This window comes from Mauremys reevesii, linkage group 12 (assembly GCF_016161935.1).
Source record: "Mauremys reevesii isolate NIE-2019 linkage group 12, ASM1616193v1, whole genome shotgun sequence".
NCBI lineage: Eukaryota > Metazoa > Chordata > Testudines > Geoemydidae > Mauremys > Mauremys reevesii.
In genome coordinates, this window is record NC_052634.1 from 14,121,666 (window position 1) to 14,143,902 (window position 22,237).

General features: G+C 45.2%; 1 protein-coding gene across 8 annotated transcripts in view; it reads left to right on the forward strand.

Annotated features, from left to right (window-relative positions):
* Nucleotides 1-409: 409 nt before the first annotated feature.
* Nucleotides 410-22,237, forward strand: part of ETS1 (ETS proto-oncogene 1, transcription factor) — a 121,452-nt gene continuing 99,624 nt past the window's right edge. For 3 of the 8 annotated variants that reach the window (XM_039496412.1, XM_039496416.1, XM_039496405.1), the window contains exons 1-3: nt 410-509; nt 11,670-11,752; nt 17,458-17,596. In XM_039496412.1, coding sequence (XP_039352346.1) covers nt 11,681-11,752; nt 17,458-17,596 — 211 coding nt within the window. In that variant the 5' untranslated portion in view covers nt 410-509; nt 11,670-11,680. Of the gene's footprint in view, nt 510-1,460; nt 1,480-5,856; nt 5,988-11,669; nt 11,753-17,453; nt 17,597-22,237 lie in introns of those variants that run through there. The other 5 variants (XM_039496406.1, XM_039496409.1, XM_039496407.1 and 2 more) reach the window with 5 other exon arrangements.

Genomic DNA, 22,237 nt, shown 5'->3' on the forward strand with positions numbered 1-22,237 from the left:
CCTCTGCCTCATGGGTGCACTAATACCTTACAGGGATGCTGGGAAGCTTAAGTGACTAATACTTGTAAAGTGCTTGGAGATCCTCAACTAATTTGTTTTATTAAATTATGTGAAGGATTTCCAAGGATCCAAATCACCAAAGGCAAATATCACAGTCCCCCACCCTGGAACACTGGCAACTGATTCGGACAGAGGCTTTCTCTGATTATAACAAACAGCAGTTGGATTTCAACGAGTTCACGTTGTGGGTAATCACATCTGGCAGCTTCCCTGCTGCTGGTGCTGTGTCAGAGCCTAGTTCAGAGCTGGCCTTTTCCAGCCACCCCGGCTTGCTGTCCTGACCACACCCCCTTTCTATTTGATAGGCGGCCCTGCTAGAAACATTATGGTATTTCCATCCTCTTTAGCACTGGTGCAGAGGATTTCACCAGGTAGTTGGCAAGAGACCTTAGACAAGTGTGGGAAGCTCTGGAGGACACAACTCTTTTCTCTGGTCTTTCAAACAAGTAGTAAGTAAAGCTCGGGATTATATGCTAAACTCTATTTGGATTGTTGTTTACCTATGTTAATTTTCAGGCTCTCTACTTTCCTGGTGACCTGCTAGGATATTTACTCCTTCTCTTTTCATTAGCAATTTAACTCAGTTGATGTAATCAGCAAATATTTATAATTCAATCTGGGTGTTTTGGGGGTCCTTTAAAATACTTTTTCTATTAAACGAGTTTAAGATAATATTACTGTTGACTTGTCTGGGGTGGAAAGTTGTTTCTTGGCATTACTGATGACACTGTATTGGAGCAAAGTTGCAGTTAAAGACAGAGGGTTGAGTTCAATGTTATTTTCATTAATCATATGCATGTTTGTTTTTTGTTCAGTAGGCTAAAGAGTTTTGTTCCAAAGGGAAGGGGGAGAGCAAAATGTTTAGTGTCAAACTTTCATCTGGTGTAAATCAGTGTAACTCCACTGACTTTTGTGGAGAAGCTGATTTCCACCAGCGAATAATTTGGCCATTTATATCTTTGCAGGAAACATTGCTTCCAACCCTTTTCCCCCATCACGTTACAAATCACAATAGTAGTGTGCCTTAAAATAGCCTCAAGACTGAAGATGGGCTGGAAAACAACCAGTGTCATGCAGATGTGTGCCAGTTTTGGTTCTCCGCTTCCGAAAGCAACTGAAGTTGGGAACAGTGAGTGGCAGGAAAGGCTGTTGGGCTTTGTAGATGCAGGATTGCAATTCCTCATCATTAAGGACACAAGCCTGCATCCTTTGCATAACCAGCGCTCCCGCTGGCTCTCTGGAAGTCACTGGGAGCTTTGAGCCCCGGAGAAATGCAGAGTCAGGCCTTCCATGTTTCCATTAGTCTTTAATTTGATGCTTTGCATGTGGCCACTAATTTGCTATTAAGGTCCCATTGGCTCTCACTCAGCCATCTGATACCTTCAGGGAGAGGGGGTTGGATCCAGAGGGGGTTTACTGGTGAGTATTTATTCAGTGCTGTCTTTATTATGTTCTTGATTTTTTTCCCCTGTCATTTAAAAAAACTTTCTGCCAAAGCAAATTTACGTGGGAACGTTCACTTTAAACAACAGGAAATGCTGGCCAGAGCACGGATTGCTCAGTGGCTTTGATTTTTATTATTAAAGTCTTGGTGCTTGAACAGTTTAACCAGTTATGGCTCGGAGCTCTCACTTTCATCCTGGTCAGATTGCTTCTAGATGTATGTATCTATCTTTGGTACTTATCTGGGCACCTTGTAACCTTTGATGTATTGCTCCTCACAATATAGCTAGATTCATAGTTTCCGAGGCCAGAAGGAGCCGTTGTGATAATCTAGTCTGACCTCCTGTATAACACAGGCCAGAGAACTGCCCCCAAATAATCCCTAGAGCAGAGCTTTTAGAAAACTATCCAATCTTGATTTAAAAATGGTCAGTGATGGAAAATCCATTATGACCCTTAGTAATTAACAAATGGAACAAATTTACCCTCACCCTTAAAAAATTTACTCCTTATTTCAGTTTGAATTTGTCTAGCATCAACTTCCAGCTGTTGGATCATGTTGTATCTTTCTCTGCTAGACTGAAGAGCCCATTATCAAATATTTGTTTCCCATGTAGGTACTTACAGCCTGTAACCAAGTCACCCCTTAACCTTCTCTTTGTTAAGCTAAATAGATTGAGAACCTTGAGTTTGTCACTATAAGGCAGGTTTCTAATCCTTTAATCATTCTGGTGGTTCTTCTCACAACCCTCCCCAATTTATCAACCTCCTTCTTGAATTGCGGGCATCAGACCTAGACACAGTATTGAAGTTGCACCAGTGCAAATACAGAGGTAAAATAACCTCTCTACTCCTACTTAAGATTCCTGTTTATGCATCCCGGGATCTCATTAAATCTTCTGGCCACAGTGTCACCGTGGGAGCATGTGTTCAGCCTATTATTTACCCTCAGCCTCAAGTCTCTTTTCATCCCTGTGAGGTCAGGAAGTGTTGTTATACCCAATGTGTAAATGGGAAACTGAGGCACAGACTGAGGGCCAGATTGTTAAAGGTATTTAAGTGCCTAGAGATGCAGAGAGGAATTATCAGAAGTGCCTAACTCATGGGAGTCAGTTGCTCTCGAAAATCCCACTCACTTTCATGAGTTAGACACTTTTCAAAAGCCCACTAAACTTCTAACAGTCTGGCCCAAATGACTTCCTCCAATCTGTGGCAGAGCAGGAAACTGAACGTGGGTCCTGCAAGTCCCAGGATAGCCCTCTTACCCACTGGATCATCCTTCCTCTGCATTTAGCAACTGCATCTTGTTCATCTGGCCAGAACCTTGCCTGCTGAAAACCAGCATAGCCCCACAAAGGAACTGGGCCAATTTACACCAGCTGAGATCTGGCCCATGATGTTTTCTTTTCAATCATCTGTTTCATTGCTGGAAACACTGTCAGTGGAATAACAAGTGACCTCACTGCTCCCCTCCCCCATTCACATCTTCCTGTAATTTCATATATAGCAGCTGCGAGAGATGTAACAGCAGCAACCTCTTTGGGGTAGGTGCTTGCCCTAATCAGCAAACTGTTTGGCTAGCGTTAGGTGCCCTTGAAATGACCTCCAGCTGTCAGTTTACCAAATGGCTTGCAGCCCTGTTAATGGGGCCACTGTTCAAATCAAATTATGGAATTAGCTGCAGACTAGTAATTTTGTCAAAGGCTAATGAGCTGGGTATAGAATATGAGAATTCTTAACCAGAGGGCACTTTTTCCAAAAGGGGAGGGGGGGGGGGGGAAGAGAGAGAGATGTGTGCTGGGATTTGCTCGTCTTGGCTTATGCTAAGGCTACAATTTGTCCTGGCAAAGGGGTGCAGGGTGTTATGGTGTCACAAACTCTGCTTAAGTTCTAGCCCCCTACTACAAAAACGACCTTACTCTGCATTGGAGCAGAGACTGCTGTACAATCCCTCCCTTCAGGAACCTCTCTGTGGTGGAAAAACTTCTTAAAGGAAAGATCAGCCAACTGACATCATCGTTTCATATTGTAGTGGTTAGGACAGGCGCCTGGGAGTCAAGATACCAGGGTGCTCTCACCGAGTTGCTCTATGTCCTTGGTCAAGTCATTTAATCCTTGTTAGAAGTGTGATAGGGACAGTATATTTGTGCTGCAAACACCTGTCTTAAAGAGTTTGCACCTGAATATTCCGTGCATCCGTTTCCCCCCAGTAAATTGTATATAACATGTTCTAGGTGGGAGATTTTTGTAAAAATACACGAGCTTTGAGGTTCTCAGATTAAAAGTACTAAATATTAATGAGAGAAACGACGATGGCATCGAAGGATACCTGAGGAAGAAGGATATTAAAGAAATGTCTTATAAATTGTTTTCCCTACAGCAAACCAAGAGCTCTCCGTCCTGTTGTCCATATTCCATCCGAGCCCTTCATCGGGAAGATCTTATTTTTTAGATCAATGCCCAAGATTGATGAGCTGACCAGGTGTATGATGTATTATTGGATCTATAGACACACTTTGCCCTAAGCTTTCAATTGGCAGGCAGCCTGGAAAATGCCAGCATTTCGAGGGTTAAGAGTACTGCAGAAGAATGTCCCTTCCACAGGCTATCTTTCCCCAATGATGATAAATTATTGCTTACTACAAAAAATCCAGTGGCAATAACTAAGTACCCTTGGGTCAGCCAGTCAGCTAAGCCCACTTACTTTGTTTGAGTTCCTCTTGTTTTTAATGACGGTTGGACTCAAGATTAAAAACGTTCGGCTGTGGCTGCTAAATTCCCCTGCCCCCATCCTATCCCATTCCCCATCTATTGGTGCTTATGAGGCAAAGGCCTGGATGGGAATCTTTTAATGTACAGAAAGGGAAAGACAGAAGCCCACCAATTGTGTTCTGCCCATTGCCATGCTCTGTGGGCACCTTAAATGGCCCCCCAGCCCTATGACTGTAGGGTATTGAACCTATGGGAGAGGCATGGTCTGAGCATAGCTCTGTGACCACAGGGCTGAGTCACAAATTGGATTGAAAGGCAGTGTGTTAATGGAGAGGACACAATACTGGGACCCAGAATACTTGGCTTCTATCCCTGGCTCTATCACTGACCTGCTAGGTGACCTTGGGCAAGTCACTTAATTTATTTGTGCCTCAGTTTCTCCATCTTTAAAATGAGTATAGTAATTTCTAAGAACACATAAGAATTATTTTAAAAATAAATTAATTTAGACCATTACATATCTATATATTTATATTTTTGTGACTGTTTTCTGCAAAGATGTGTGTTAGAGCTGGTCAAAACTTGTTTTGGTATGGTTTCTTTTAACCCTAAGAAATTTAGGACAAATCATTTTTGCCAGCAAGCTTTATCACAGGAAACTTTGCAATGAAATCATTTTAATTTGACCATTTTTAATTTTGATTCAATTGTCTGAAAACTGAAACTAAAGGAAAAAATGCAAGTCTAAATTAAACCAATTTTTTCATTAGTTTATAAATTTACCATATAAAAATATAGTTGGAAAATGACTTTTTTTTTCCCTATGGGAATTTGAATATTGTTCCATTTTATTGGTGGCAAAGTTTTGTGTGTGTGTGTATGTATAATATATTGTTTGTTTAAATTTCGGGGTGGGTTGGTTTGTTTGTTTTTTAAGTTGAAAAATTTCAACCAGCTCCAGGATTTGGTATTTCTTAAATAACTCATTCAATGTCCATGGAAAGTTTGCGGTTTGACTTTACTAATCAGTATTTGTGTATGTGATTGGTCGCATTTAACAAGCTTCAGTCCTCCAATCAAGAAGCAGAAACAGGAGAATAAAAATAGAGTCTGTTCAAATAATAGCATAGGTATTCAACTAGGCAATTCAATCAAATGTTTGTAAACACTTTTTTTTTTAATAGTAATCCTCCAGCTTTGGTTCTGAGTTACTGTGGTGTAATTCCATTGCTATCAGCAAAGTTACTTTGCAGTTACACCAATGTAATTGAGGGTAAAACTTAGTTCAGCTGAAAGTTGCCTGAGTGGCCATAAAAACCATCTAATTGTATCTACAGGAAGTAAACTCCCAGGAACAAGAGGAATTATTTAGGGTCATATGAGAGGAAACTAAAGGGGAAAAATATAGCCTGAATATCAGAGATACTTGTTGACAATGAGATGTATTAGGCTGTGGAAAAAATTCTTATGGGAAGAGGTGGAAGCTCTATCAGCTGAGTCCTTAAAAATTAGCCTGGACAAACCACTCAGGATCTTCCTTTCTGCAGCCATGCAAATACTCCTGCCTCCTGCTGCACTCCTTACTGTTCCAGGGGCTCATTCCCTGTGGGCATAGTTTTGGTAGCTCCCTATGAAGATACAGAACCTGATCACCTGCCTTCCTTTAAAAGATCTTCCATGGTCCAGGAGAAACCCCCCAAAATCATCACATGCTCCTTAATGTCTGCTTCCTGTCTTGCACAGCAGAAGGATCAGTAAGTTAGCTTGCTAAGGTAACTCTTATCACTCACAACATTCATTCATCTAGTGTAAGAACATCAACTCTGAAGCCTCATCTAAAAACAAAAGTTGTACCATTTAACTATGCAGCAGTGCTAAGTGGACCAACCCCCCCCCATCCTTTTGTGGGTACAGTTACACTGGTATAAAAGTGCTTGTCATACCTCATTTCCATATGAGAAGGGGAATTTCCCCCCCTTTTCAAAATTTCTTTTTGCATCTCTGCAATTTTCCAAAACCGTCTTCTCAACTCTGGAAAAGTTACAGACTAGCAAAGGGGGAAAAATGCAACTGCAAAAGTGGAGGGGAAACAAACTTGACACTTATTTTATTGCTCCCACTTGCAAAATGGAGAAAAGGGGAAGAGAATCAACATTTTTAAAACTTCATGTTTTTTTTTTTTTGCAAAGTAACCAAAACATGGTTCCTGTTTCAAAAGGTTCAAAATGGTACAACTTCTAAATATTCCCCACCTCCCAAAAAATTGATTCTCCTTCCCCCCACCACCCCCTTTAACCAGCTTTACAACCCACAGCTCCTTTGGTTCAGATCAAATTTCAATTCTCGATTAACTCCTTCAGTGTAGATGCAGATGGATAAAAATATTGGATGAAATCTTGGGACTAAATGTTAAAACTTCAGTTGGGTCAAGAGTTCGTTCAGAGAGTGGCATATACTGCCTCACTGAATTTTTTGAGCTTGCCCATAGATCATGGATTGGATACGTTAGGGAAAGGAAGTCAAACTTGGGTTATGTGATTGGTGACCTAAGTCAAATGATTCCTAATTGGGGAACTGAAATCTTTTTGGCAGAAGAAAAACAAATAGCAGCACTCTTCAAGCTCTGATACCATGGTGATGGGCATGGTATAAGTCCTGAATAGAGTCTCAAATAAAAAAAATAAACCATCCTTATTGTAAAACTTCCGAGGCCAATATTATAGCCCATGGTGGATAGGATCATTTAATTGGTGCTATGGGATGATCTGAGTGAAATGCAGTTTTGCCAACTCTGGTGACTTTATCACGAGTCTTGAGATAATTGGTGTTTTTCTTAAAGCCCTGGATTCTAGAGTCATGAGAACTCAGCGTACTTTTTTGGTTTGTTAAATGAAAGCTGAAAGTTGCTATCCTTCCTGGCCACAGAGGAAAGCTTGAAAATATGACCCAAGTGCATCCCAAAGGATCAAAAACCAGGAGGCAAGGAGAAAGAACCCCATATGTATGTGGCTTAAAATTCTCAGGATTTTTGTTTTTAAAAAAAATCTTTTTTTTTAGTTTTGGAGCCCAACTCATGATTTTTGGATGTTTGGAGTAAGTAATGCAAAGTCACACAAAAGAACATCACATGTAACCTTGTCTTGGGTGTCAGTGTTGGTTCAGTGCTATTGGAGTGCTTACAAATGCATAACCCCAGGACTGGCCACTCCTGGCTGTAGCAGGTATCAGAGTGTAGCACATTGTTGGAAGGCTCAAATGGCAGAGAAAAATGCAAATGATATTCAGTGAGCAATGAAATCAGTGCTTGAGCATCTGTGTGGTTGAGAGGTAGCGGTCTTGTTCAGGAAACATTTTCCTATTGTGCTAGCTGCAAAGCAAGGAAAGGCAACTTCTAGTGGGTACTGCTGTTTTAATCAAATGCGTCTCTGCTCCAGGACACATGCACATTACTTAAAGGGTCTCTGTAGAGACAGCTTGAGCCCACTGATCTCTTATTTCTTTATGCGTTTGTTTTGCAAAGTCTGTTCTATTTTGGGAAGTGACCTATTTGGCAATGTCATTTTTACCTTACAGCAAGAGAGACAGAGACCCTGTCAACATAAGAAAGTTGTGCCAGTTTAAGGTTAGGAATCTGTCTAAGCCGAACCACAACCACTCTGAAACAAGGGATCTGGGAGGACAGGATTGTTCAAACCGGGATTTGCGTCCATTTAACTAAATCTATTTAAATTCACCCCATTAGTTAAACCATTGCAACTGCCTCATGTAGCAAAGGCCAAAGTGTTATTTCACTCAGATCCTCAGGACGTGTGAGCAAATCACTTTCTGATCTTCTCACAATGGAATTTTTCAGGGACAGTGCCCTGGTCTCTTGATCCCTGTTTATTGTTACCTTGATCATGTTGATGAAGAACCTGAAGTGCCTTAATTTATGGGCATGATGACTGGTGAGAGACCTTGGCTGATCACTTATAACAGTGTTCAGCAATGAGCTCCAGGGTGCTTAGCTGTGAGGCAGACCGGGAAGATGGTGTGTAAATCTCTGAGATACCAAGTCATTGGAGTAATCCCAGTAAGGGGTTGCACTGATAACTAGATACAGAGTATTTTATAGAACTGTGCAGGAAATGATTTTTTCCCATCTTGTAAGAATTTTCAGGATTTCAAAAATACTTTGTCCTGAATTGTGATTGAGAAATCAAAATCTCAAAACTTTTCACAAACCCTCAAAAGAAAAAAAAATTGGATGAGATCAATCAAAATGTTCCTTTCCATTTCGATCATTTCTCTTTGTACATTTTTTTATTATGAACTAACTTACTTTTTGAAGGTCATTTTCAACCATAATGGGAACTCTTCATTTAGAAAACACTAAAATGGGATGTATTGACACTTTTTTGAACCTCTTTTTTTTCCAAAAATTTTCAAAAAGAAATGATCAAAACTGACCCTTTCCAACAGTTTTGATTTCAGTGGTGTTCACAGCACAAAAAATATCTCACTGTAGCAACCTGCGTGGAACTTAGAGGGAGGAGCACAGTTTTCTGGAGAGAAGAGTTGGGAGGATGTACCAGTCTTGGAAGTCAGTCTGTGTGCACTTGGCTAGAATATCAGTTGTAACATTTCTGTAAATGGTTCTGTTAATAAAAATCCCTTTTAGTTCTACAAGTATGGAGTCATGTCATGATGTCAGTATTGCCAACCCCATATGTTCAAACATCATGAGTCAGGCTCACCAAAATATCATGACATTGGCTTTAAAATAATAGATTTTTATTTGCCTTCAGCTTTTGGAGCCTTTAAGGTGCACTGGTGTCACATTTTGAAGATTTTCCCATAGTCACAAGGGATAGAAACTTACTTTTTATTTACAAATTCTTATTCAAAACAATTTTGGAGGATTTGTTTTTTTCATTAGAAAACAGAATCTTTCACAGGAAACTTTTTTGGGGGAAGGGAGACCCTTTAAAAATCCTATATTAAAAAAATGGCATATTTTGATCAACTCTAGTTCAAACTTCACTTATGGGTACATGAGGGGGAGTGGGAAGAACTTTATTGTTGCATGTAACAAAATTTGTTTTTCCAGTTTTTGTTAAATTGTTTAATTCACAGAGTGACGGGGGGGGGGGGAATTCTAAGGAAAGCTATAATAAAAACCCAGTCTCCATAAATTATGGCGTGACACAACAAAATACAGGTGTTTCATGTTTTGGTCACTTCCTGCATGTTTTGATTACCGGGAGTCAAATACTAACAGGTTTGAGCTGAGTTGAAAAGTATAGGCAGATGAATGGGGTGGAATGGGGAAAGGCCAGAACCTTGGCTCCTCTGTCTCACCTGCTGGTCAGACAGTATAGAGGGGGTTACCATTTGCTGCTGCTGTTAGCCGGCAATAGATTACTATCCACCCCTCAAAAGCAAGGGGCAAGCAGAGAGGAATTGTGCCTTGAGTCACGGCACCTTTTAGGGTCAGGGCAGATTAGGCACGGCTCTGAGCAAGCGAGAGAACATAAAGTGCAAATCAGGAGTAAATCTGAAATCAAGGGAGAATAGGGTTCAGTGTTTCTGGTTACAATTGTCTAGCTGGACAATTGTAGTGCTGGGGGTTTAAAGAAATCGAATGACACATTCTCCAGAGGGTGATGGAGTGGCTGCTTTCTCAGGGTGGAGACTTGTTATACCATTGACCGCTTTCCCCGGCACAGCCTGTAGTGGCTGAATGGGTTTGTTTTAAATAAATAAATTTATAAAAATAGTAATGCAGTCTGGCCCTGCGTTATTTCCTGCAAAAGAGCCCTGCGAATCCCTGACAACTCCCTCTTTATAGTTTCCTTCCAGGCAAAAGGCTCTGTACGTAGGGGAAGTGACACTGAGCACACACACATCTCATGCTTCACATGGCATGGAAAGCATGTTGGCCCTACATTTTCTCCTATGAGTCTAAATCATTGCAGGGGAGGCACATATTTCCTGCTTTATTTGTACATACATAGAGCCAGGTTTCAGCTCCTTCACCCCAGCTCTGCAAAAGGGCCATAGGGCAGGTAGAAAGACTCCACAGTGAACAGCACTGGTGCAAGGGGCCAATATTTACCAGGCACAGCGATGGTTCTGCACTATCGTGACAGAGCTCTCAGGGGAGATGGGGGAACCGGAGTGGACTTTGTACCTTGGAGATTTTCCCACAAGGGCTATAACCGTGCGTCAGAGGGTGTAACTTAGAGCAGCCCTCAGGGAGCGTCTGACCTTCCCCAGAGGCTAAACTGGCTTCACTATCGCAGCCCCAGATGAATGTGCTCCATAAAGAATAGGATATATATCTACACGTACATTAAATATGACATAAATGGCTAAAAGAATGAAGTGCATTTGATACATGGGCCAGACTCTGATCTCAGCTACTGTGAAGCAGTGTAAAATCCAGAGTCGCTCTGACTGCTGCGAGATCACCTGAGATTTGTGTGTACTGCTAATATATAACTATCAGATCATTAAATCACCCATTAGGATTGGCTGTTACGGTGGTGCTAAGAAGTTGGACTGTGTAGTGGCTGAGCTGAAGGTCTCAGTCCAGTCCTCTACTAGACGGGTGTCAATGTCATAAAAACACCACCACAATTGGACCTAAGGCTCTGACCCCTTGACTTCAATGGAAATACTCCTCTTGAATTTAAGGGGTGTTTGCCCTTTGGAGCTGGTCCCTGGGAAAGATGGCTGAAGCTTGTGGTTGGCACAGCCAGGCTAGGGGAAGCTTTCACTGCTGTGGGCCGAGGCTGTCAGTCAGTCAGTCAGTCTGGCGCCTTTTCACAGGGGCTGGGTTTGCCTTGCCTTCTAGATGATACTTGATTGTGCCATGGTGAAATCAGCTCACTTCCCTAGATGGGGAAGGCAAGGGAGTCACATGCCATTCCACCTTGGTGCACTGCAGATCACTGTCTGAATGGCTCATGCTAGGAACCTCTGGGTGCGTTGGGAGGAGGACACTGGGCCTTTCCCTCTTTCTATCCTACATGGAAGCAGGTCATCCCCATCTGGAGGGTAGAAAAGGAGCCTGTCAGCATGATTATCTCTGCTAACTGCTCTCCATTTTCATTGGAGATCACTATGGATAGTGTGAGTTGGATTGGGCCTTCTGTGTGAGGCTGCTATTTCTTCACAGGCGTAAGAGCCAATTAAAACTGGACTAGGTAAGAAACTTGAAAATATACTGTAGGGAACGCTCCTGCGTTGGTTATGAGTGTGCATGGCGGGCATAAACTAACTGACCTAATAGGTCTCTTCCATCTTTGAACCCCAGTTCTGCCACCCTTCCTTGCATTGAGGTCAATAGGATTTACTTGTGTGAATAAGGAGTTCTCTTATGACTAAGGACCTAATCCTGCAACCCTATCTCCTCTGTCAGACCAGGCTTCCTCAGCAGTGCATCTAATGATCCACTTCTGTTTCTGTAGGTGTCTCTGGGATGATGAGTTACTACATGGACACAACCATTGGAAGCCCAGCTCCTTATCCTCTGGCCCGTCCAGGAGTAATGGTAAGGAAGGATGTTGGGTTATTTTTCTTTTATCCCATAGGAGTTTGGCACAGCATTGCAGGACTCTGGGGAAAAAAAACTGCTTGGCAGCAGGAACAGGCTAATGCCAAATAGTTGAGAGATACTGTTTAATTCAGAGAAGCCACTACGTGTTCAGTTCTTATCTGAACCTCTTGGGCTTGCAAACCTGAGCTGGACATAGGAGCACAGATTCTTACATGAGTCAGAGCAGAAACAGTAAGATAATGGCCTTTGATGTATCCATGCCTCCTCTTCCAAAGGTGGCCCTAACCCAAATTCTTATGACCTCTGTGGACGAATGCACATGTACTGGGACAGGGCTAAAGGCATCCCAGCTTTTTCAAATGTCAGACAAGGTTTGATTTGAGTTTGGATGAAGGTTCGGGGCCAGATTCTGTTCTGCTTCTTGGGAGGAGGTGGGGGAAAGGTGGTTTTAGGTTTATTGGAACAGTCCGAGGAGACCTTATACGGAACATAGAACACCCTGGCATGGGTGACTATGAATGGCTCCACAGTCTAGAACAGCCAGAGCACAACGTACAGCAGACACTTGCCAGTCAGCCACTGGCACATGGCAATGGCCGGCACATAGTAATGATAGTGCATAGGGGGATTGCATAGGGTTGCAAGCTGTTCCTGAGCTGGAATATTCTGTTTCCTTTGTGCCGATGAAGTGGGGTAAAGAGGCTGGAATCTAACCCTCTACCTCAGTGTCTCTAATATTTCTATCACATAGGCCTTAAAATTATATCAGCAGGCACTCATCCATCACCGTGCTGAGCACAGTATAGGAACCTAGATAGGGCACAGGAAAGCTGTAGATTTGGGATGGGGAAGTTAGGTGCTAAGCAGATCTGGTGGAAAGTGGAATTTCCATCTGGTAGAAAAGTTCAATATTTCGATTGATTTTTTCTTTTTATCCCAAAATGGAACAAAGTTGGAAAAGTGAAAATTTTCACACAACAAAAAGTTTGGAAAAATCTCTGTTCAGAAACATAAAAATGAAACTATTCGATCACTTCAGAATGAATTTTGTTTTTTAAAGTTTCAGTTTCAAACTTGATTTGAAATGGGGGTGGGGGGAGTTGTTTCCTTGATGGAAAACTGGAAAAATGTAACTGAAATTGCCATGTTTTCCCACACACAATCTTTCATCCTTCCATCCTCCCCACCCCCCATTGCCAACAAAACTATATTTATTTATTTTTTCTGATGTGTGTGGGGAGAATTTTTCTTTTTGGAAAAATTTCAACCAGCTCCAGAGCTCAGATACCTCAGAACTCCACTGACCTCCACATGGTTTTAGGAGGACCAGAGTGGGAAGGAATTGGTTAATGTTTTGGCCAGTGATGGAGAGAACATGGTCTGGAAGCAGCTGGGACAGGGTGTGAGTGGAAGAGACTGGCGCTCTGCAGATGCCTGGGTGGTGGCAGCCCTAGGGATGGCTGAAGGCGGGGAAGGAAACTCTCTTTCCTGTTATCACAAGTGACCACATGGATCTTTCCCATGGCGCTGGAGGTTACCTGGCTTATCCTGCCTCCTGTGACCTAAATATGCCTTATTTGAATGGTGTAACCCTGTGGCCATGCATTAACCCAGGACCTGATCCTGCCGCCATTGGCACCAAAGAACTTGTTGCCGTGAATTTCAGTGGGGAAGCATTTGATTGGGGTCAAACGCTTGTTTACTCTGATTTTGCATCTTAGATTTACTCACTCTTAAGAACTGACTCCTGGAGTTTAATTCATCGCCCACACTCCTGTATCTGGGCGTGTGCCGTGTGTCTTTAAACTGGGCCTTTCTTGTGCTCCTCTTGTTAGAGAAAGAGCGGGCTCCCCGTATAGCTGCTGCTAGCCTACTACATCCCCTCTTCCTTGGGTTCATATCTATTGTGCATCTGTGGAGCACTAAGGTGCATGCCAAGGGCCCAGTCCCGCTAAGCCTTACCACCTGACATGGCTTCCGTGGGACTACGCTACTCATGGTAGTAAGCACCGCGCCTGATAGCATTTGTCAGACTCGGCCCTTCTGAGGAGAATCTGCAGCCACTCAATGCTCTCACTGGGGCAGATGGGAGTCCTATGCACGGAGCAGCTCCAAGGCCACTCATGCCTTCCCAGAATACTGGACATTCATGTACTTCTTGGAATGGAGCAACCCCATCTCCATGACCACGACTTCACTGGTGTGGCCTCACACGCATGGTGGAACGCCATTTTGAAGAGCCCTCCATCCTGCCCCTGCTGGTGTGTCCTCATTGTATGGGTTTGTCTAAGTACCGGATGGAGGACAACCCTTAGAAAAGCAGGATTTCCCGCTTTAGAACCGGCCCAATGTCTGTATAACAGGATCAAACTCCAGTGCTACAGAGGAGGGTAATATTATCCCTGTTCTACAGTTTGAGAGTGAAGTCTCATAGAGGGAAAGTGATCTGGATGATCCAGGTTTGTTTCCGTCCTCTGCTATAGGTTTCTAAGTCGCAGCCCAGTGTCTTAACCACAAGATGTTCCTAACTTCAAACAACTCTTCTCTATTTTTGGTAGCTGCTCATGCAATGTAGCACCATATTTCTTTTCTCTTACTGCCTCTGGCCTCCTTGTCCTCCTCCTTTACCCTTTGTCTCCGGCTCATTGAGTTCCTGACAGCTCAGGGCTAAGACCTCCTACTGACTGACAGCTCAGATGTCCTCCTGTGGTCCCAGAGTGTGCAGAGCTAGTGGTAGATGGGTCTTTGCTGGAGAGACCCTGATCTCTTAACCTTCCTCCTCTTCACCAGCAAGAATCTCCCTGCCAGCAGATCAAAGTTCTCTGGGAATACGGTGCGTTTCAGCCCGCCCGCTTTACAATCTAGCTGTGTAAACAGGCCTGGTTCTCTTATCTTGAGTAATGGCAGGGTAATTGTATTGGGCTGGGAAGGCTCCATTGTGCCCATTGCTCTTGCTGTTCACACCCTCTTGCTCCCCCTTAGATGTGGTCTCTTGGACCGGAGCTTGGGGGCACATGTTTATAGTGGGAGTAGTTAGAGGGCCGTCAACTCTTGCCCATTTCAGTCTCATTCTGTGACCTCACTGCTTCTTCAGAAACCCTTTCCAGCGACCATTGAACTTTGCTAGGAGAAGTAACTACACCACTGGCAATGGCTGCAGGAACTCGGGGAGGCGTTCGGGTACTGCAAGTTTCCCTGATAGCATGTGAGGGTTTCATATGCATAGGGGAAACTGAGGCACAGAGCAGGGCAGTGGCTTGTCTGAGGTTGTACAGCAGGTCAGTGACAGTCACGATGAGGAGACTTGTTTTCCAGACCTCAGCACCTCCCATTCAGAGTCCGAGGTTTGCAGTATGCGTTGGGTCCCCGTTGAAATGAGACTAGTGGCTAAATCAAAGGCAGGGGTTCTGTCATGTTGCAAAATAACCAGATATAATAACACCACTGGAAACATCTCCTTCAATATCCTGGTTGGAGGATTGGACTGGACCCTCCCAGCCATCAGGTGTTTTTAATGCCTAGTCCTGATTGATACTGAAGTCATTGGGAGGTGAGGGGGCTGAGCACCTGGGACTGGCCCCATATACCCTTTCAAAGAACTTTGCAAACAGCCATCCTAGCCCTGCAGCACAAGAGTGACGGAGGGCTGACCTCTGCATTGTGTCTTGGTGACTAGTCTCGAGTCCTTTATCCAGCCTATTTTTGAGCCTCTGCGGCATTATCCAGCCGAACTATTCTTATTGTTTCCAAACTAATAGTTCCTGATGTCACATCTAAAATTATCTTCTCCTTCCTGCAACTTCCTACATTGCTGTGTCTAGCCTGCCTCCCTGCTGTACTGCCCTGAGCCCACTCACCTGCTCTTTTAGACTCCGACCAGGATCACGACGGCCCTTTTTCCAGAAGCTGGCTGAACAATTCTTCAATTGCGGCTTAAAATTGCTGCTGAGCCTGGAAGAATGTGTTCTTGGTTGGCTCAGTGCTGCCTAAAAACAGCCTTATGGAATCAAGGGGGTTCCACATTCCCTGATATCACCAGTTCAACGGGTGATTGTCCCTCCCGCCCATGCCTTCTTCCCTGAAACCTGCCATCACTCTGAGGCATGGAAGAACCATTGTCCTTATAATAAGCTTATAATCACGAGGGGTTCCTAGTTCCTGGGAGATGGGTTACGTGATAGGACTAAAACCACCCTGCCTCTCCCAGAAAACATACTCTGTGGTCTCAACAGCATGTAGGGTGGAGATGGTGGGTCAAGACCAGCTGGGAGGTATGACCACTGAGTGCACCTCCTGGGGAAAGGGGCTGACCCTTGCCCCAGCTGGAATAAGGCTGCTCTTCCTTTGTGGCAAACCACACTTCCCTCCTTGTATCATTTTCCCTGGTGCAGCTGCACCTCTGAGCAGAGGGGGCACAGATTGTATGTCCTCGTGTCTCAGGAATGAATGTGTCCCCCAGCATTAGCAAAGCTCTAATTGTTGGTATCGTGAAATGCACTGTGGCTAAGAAATACCAAGGGTTAATGCCCAAGCAAAGCAAAACTCTGGGTCCCAAGATCTCTTCTGAACAGGTGTCTTCTGCAGACAGACCATCCCCAGGAAGGGATATTTGTCCAAATGTCGTTATCTTCAGTGTCCTGAAATTCAAGACAAGAGACCTGTGATCTCTTAACTGCTGACAACGTCTCATGCCAGATTTTGAAAAAAAGGCCTTTGTGACCTTCTAATGACCCAGCTTGATACCCAACTGAAGTGCTTTCAAGATGAATCATTCTACATGATACAGTTTCTCTCTCTGAGTAATTCTCATATTTTTAGGGTTAGTTCAGGTGGCTCCAATTTTTCAGATGAGCTCAGGGCCAGGTTTTCAAGGGCTTAGCACCCCCAGTCGAGGCCAATCACCCAACATGCCGAGCTGTTCAAAATATGCTGCCCAAATATCAAAAAGAACCAGGTGCCTTGGAAAGAACTGACTGTAGTAAAAGGGAATGAAGAACAGATGTTAAGTCAGTAGCTTCCTGATGGCTGCTGGACTATGAGGTGGTGCGAATGAGGCCATAAGCATGGGCGAATATAGAAAGGGATGTTATCAGCTAGTTTCTGGCCCCAAAATAGGTGGAGAGCAGGAGGAAAGGCATACAAAATATCAGCTCAGTTTTCTCCCACGGGTGAAGAGGGGCACAGCTTGCACCTGTGGGCAACAGAGCGCCGAGGAGAGAGATTTCTGGGAGAGGGCCGGAGGTGGGTGCACAGCTGCTGTCCATTGGGTTTCCGCTGCTTGCTTTAATTGGTGGCTATGGATCCCCACTAATTTGAGCCTGTCCTGGGCTGTGGTCTGCTAATGAGCAAAGGGTGAACAATGGATGTTTTCGTGTTTGGATTTGAGTCAGCCTTAAGCTTTGTATGCTGCACTTTCCAAACCTCTCAGGCCTGCAGAAGTGGGCAGGAAAATATTCTGGGCTTTCCAGTGAGAGTCCCAGAACATTCTGCATCCTCTGGGTTTTTGTTTCCAAAGCCCCAAACAAAATATCCTTTTATTTGACTTCAGATCAAAATATCTGTTTTTGAAATTTCTCCCGGAATATATTTTCATGAGACACCCTCCCCACCTTTTTTTTTTTTTTTTGGAAGGAGCGGTTGTGCTATGTTTTGACTAGATGTGCTTATCAGCTGATGTCTTTCCCTTGTAATTGAGGCAGGGTGCTGCCAATCCCTATGAAGATCCTTGGATGAGCTGTGGCTTTCAGTCCACCTGCTACCAGCAAAGGATTTGCTACCCAGTCTGGGATGAGTCCACCATTCAAGAAGTGCCCACTGGCTTAGAACGCTACAACTCAGGTAGGCTCACTTTCTACTAAAAGATGGGGGATGAGTTGAAGGTGCCTTTGTGAGCGTGGGAGGGATTTTATTTGTGTCCTCTGTAGGATTCGGCAGATGGCTTACGTCTAAAGAGCAGCATTCTGCGTCTTTGGGAGGAGAGCTTTCTGGGGGAACTTTGCAACCTCCTGGTCTCAATGTACTAACTTCCTCTTTTACGGCGGTGCCTATAGAAGCCTGTTATCTGACCCCGGCTAGGCTGGGTTGAGCAATAAATTACTGCTTACTGGACAATCTTAATCTTAATGTTATCTTGTTGTTGTTCCTACCCGACTCTCCCTCTGGCTTCTACCCTGGTCTTGTCTTGCTATAAGATTGTAAATTCTTTGGTACAGGGGCTTACTTTCTTCTTGCTGAAATACCTGTACAGTGCCTAGAATAATGGAGCTTCTAACAGGGTTTCCAGGACTGCAAAAGTGTGTGTGTGGCGGGGGGTGGGGGGAGGGGGAGAAGGGAGAGGCAAGCAGCAGGTTGCAGTGTCATTCATTGAAATTTGGCCCCCTGCCCCTTTGTCATGCCAGCCACCTCTAGTTCAGGGGCCAAGGGACGGGGGGGGGCTGAACCCCCTATCTGTCCCATCATCGTGTCCCTGCTGAGTTCAGGTTCTCAAAAGGTGGGGGTTGGGGCAGGCACAGCCACCCTGCTTAAAAAGTGTGTGTAATACCAATACTGTTTCTAGCGTGAGTCTGTCTTGCTGCCTTCTTCTGGAGTGAACGTTAAACTTGTGACTGTCTCCCTCTAGTGGCGATAGGCCTACAAAGATAAAAGCCCTAGTATTATTTAGACCAATTAGAGATTCTCCTTTTAGCTCAAGAGGTAGAGGCCTGTGTGAGGGGAGACAGGGTTCTATTCTCCCCCTTGCCATCTGTGTAGCTTACCATGGAGTCTCTCTCTTGTGATGTAGATGAATGCTAGGGCAAGGATTTGGCCTCCTGTGAAGTGATGTTGCTGGAGGTGACTGCAGGGGTGTGTCTGCTAGGTATGCTCTAGTATGTACATGCACTTCTGTTCCATGCTGGATGGAATTCCAGGCCTCGCAGCCACAGGATCCTCATGGGGTCTTTGCTGACTGCAAAGAGGATTGTGCAAGCTGAATATGAACAGCTGGTCACATCCTCTGTTAACCAGGCCCAGAATCACAGAGTCTGCTCATCCTCCACCTGGACTGACTTCCTTGCAGATTGTTTTTGTACACAGGAGTGGGACCTTGGGGCTCCTGAGTTCTAATCCTAGTGTCACATTAATGATGCTGTGCTCTAGTTTTCCCCATCTATAAAATGTGGATGACCTCTTGGGGATGGTGTGAGGAATAATTGGCGAATGCCACTAAAGAGGCAATAAGAAGGCAGTGTGGCTAGGTGGATAGAGCATGGGACTTGGACTCAGGAGACATGGTGTCTATTCCTGGCTCTCCTGCTGGGTGAGTTCCCCTATGCCTCAGTTTTCCTATCTGCAAAATGGGGATAATGATACCGACCTCCTATTCTTTGATATCTGCTGATGAAAATTTACATAAGAGCTAGGGAATATTATTAAATTCAGCAGCATTTCCTTAAGATGGCTTCAGAGCCAAAGGTCTTGGTTTCCTTTTTTGTGAATGAAATTATTCTCCAGCTAGGACTGCAGTCCTTCTCCTCCTCCCCCCTAGTTCAGAACCATGTGTTGCAACTAACTCAGAGGGGACGGTTGTAGTCCCACTAAAGGGGTGAGCCCTCCCATGTACCATCGTGCCTATCCACTGTTCACAATCGGATCTTGTCCGGCTAAGCGATGAGCAGTGACTCCAACTTTACTACCAAATTCTTCGCTTTGTGGGTCTCTTGTTCTCCCTGCTCCATCTGTCTGTCTTGTCCACGTGTGTCCTGTCTGCCCAAAAGATTCTGTGCTCTGGGGGGCAGGGATTGTCTTTGGTTTTTATCGTCTGACCAGCATCTAGAACAGTGGGGGCTTGATCAATGATTGAGGTTCTTAGGTGATACCATACTAAATGCTGTCCCTAGAACATGACTTCAAGAGGCCAGACTTCCACAGAAATAACCCCGAAAACCTGGACCTTCCAGGTAGGGTGACCAGATGAGAGACATGAAATATCGGGACTCGGGGAGAGCGCGGGGGGTTGGCGGCGGAGCAAAAAAAAACACCCCCCCCCCCGAGAGCTGGTGGCGGAGGGAAAAAAAAATAAAAAGAGCCGCTGGTGCACAGGAAAAATTGGTGGGGGCTGAGAACCCACCGGCAGCGCCCCGCCCCCCCACTGCACCAGCTCACCTCCGCCTCCCCTGAGTGGGCTGCTGCGTCCTGCTTCTCCCTCCTCCTTCCCAGCTCTTGCGCCGCCATGCAGCTGATTCGCGCAAGCCTGGGAGGGAGGGCGGGGGAGGAGGAAAGCGCTGTGCTTGGGGAAGAGGCGGGGCCAGGGCGGGGATTTGGGGAGGGATCCAATGGGGCAGGGAGGGGGCAGAGTCGGGGCAGGGCCGAGGCTGAGTTGGGGGCACGAGCCCCCTCCGCCTGTGCGCGAGAGTACAAAATATCAGGACAATTTCGTGTCCCAACTGATAGGGGCGGCTCTAGCTTTTTTGCCGCCTGAAGCATGGCAGGCAGGCTGCCTTCGATGGCTTGCCTGCAGGAGGTCCCCGGTCCCACAGATTTGGCAGCGCGCCTGCAGGAGGTCTGCCATTCCCGTGGCTCCGGCGTACCCGCCGCCAAATTGCCGCCGAATCCGTGGGGCTGGCGGACCTCCCGCAGGCAAGCCACTGAAGGCTGCCTGCCTGCCGCCCTCGCAGGGTCCGGCAGGGTGCCCCCCGCAACTTGCCGCCCCAGGCACGTGCTTGGAGCACTGGTGCCTGGAGCCACGGCTGCCGACCGAACATCGGTTGGGACTCAGGACAAATAAATAAATATCGGGACAGTCCCAGTAAAATCGGGACGTCTGGTCACCCTACTTCCAGGTAAGTGTCAAACCACTAAGCGATCAGTGAGTGTCTTCCCCACCACCATGTCTCTGTTTGGCTTGGAAGCACCTACCTCTTTTTCACAGGCTTACATACTTGTGGAGCTGAGCCTGAGTTAGAAAGAGACAAGTGACCAAATGTTTGTACAGAACCTAACCCTATGGGGCTGTTATCCTGACTGCGGGTCTTTGCGTGACACTGTAATACAAGTCATCATCATTTTTAGCTTCTCTTTTTTTTTTTTTTGCCATCCTCAAACAGCATGAGATTCTCCAATTTATTCATAATTTGAAAGTCATTACAAATTTAATCAGTGAGTAATTCTTGCTGTACAGATTGTTCAGACTGGGAATACTACAGTCATGTCTGCAATTTGTTCTGTCTCATGTCACTAACTGACACAATGTGCATCTCAGATTGCATGTTCAACCTGAATACTTGCAAAGAGGCAGGATTTTCCAGTGGGTTGGAGCAGTGGTTCTCAAAGATGGTCCACTGCTTGTTCAGGGAAAGCCCCTGACAGGCCGGTTTGTTTACCTGCCACGTCTGCAGGTTTAGACGATCGCGGCTGCCACTGGCTGCGGTTCGCCGCTCCAGGCCAATGGGGGCTGCAGGAAGGGCGGCCAGCACATCCCTCGGCCTGCGCCGCTTCCTGCAGCCCCCATTGGCCTGGAGCGGCAAATTGTGGTCAGTAGGAGCCACGATTGGCTGAACCTGCGGATGCGGCAGGTAAACAAACTGGCCCGGCAGGGGCTTTCCCTGAACAAGCGGCAGACCGGCTTTGAGAGCCACTAGGTTAGAGCACTTTTCTAGGACTTGGCAGCCCTGGTTACACAAAAAGTCTGTGGCAGAGCAGGGAAAATCACTTAGCCATTCTGTGCCTCAGTTTCCCCATCTGTAAAATGGGGATAGTATCACTGCCCCTCCTCCCAAGGGGGTTATGAGAATAGATACATTAAAAACAGGCAGATGTTCACATACTATGGTAATGCAGGGCCAAATAAGCACTTAACATAAAATTCAGGCTGGGTGAAAGTGCCCCCTGGGCAGAAAGCCAATATGAGGTTATTGTATCATTTATGTCCCATGTAAGCCTATCACCTGTTATGCAGCGCTGAAACCTACATAGGGCCTGTGCTGGTCCTCTGTCCTCTTCACCTACTGTTGTTACATAAACTGGCTGGCTGTTCAGGGAAAAGCAATGAAACCACATGATTAATGCAACAAAACAATGCAACCGAACTGCTGAATTTTACAATCAAGTATAATTCAAAATTCATTCTTGGCAAATATTCAAGCATTTCAACTAAAAATGTTTGCTCTCCTTTTTTTTTTTTTTGCCAGCAGTTGTGGTAGTGAAGCTCAAGCCTTGGCATGTTAGCAGGAGGCAGGCTGTGAATGCGGCTGGGCTAAAATTCCCTTTTGTATGCAAGTGAATATTCTCCTCGATTCTTAATTTGGATATTCACTCAACTCTGTGGGTGACCTGTCTGACCACGATGCCGGTTCTCTGCTCTGACAAAATCTGTCCTCGTGACATTTGGATGTACTCGAACGTTGGCAAATCTGGAAAAGTTCTGTGTTTCTCCTCTTGTCTGCGAGAATGTACTCTCAGGGGAGCAGAGTACCTGTGATCCAGCCCCCCAGTCCTCCCACA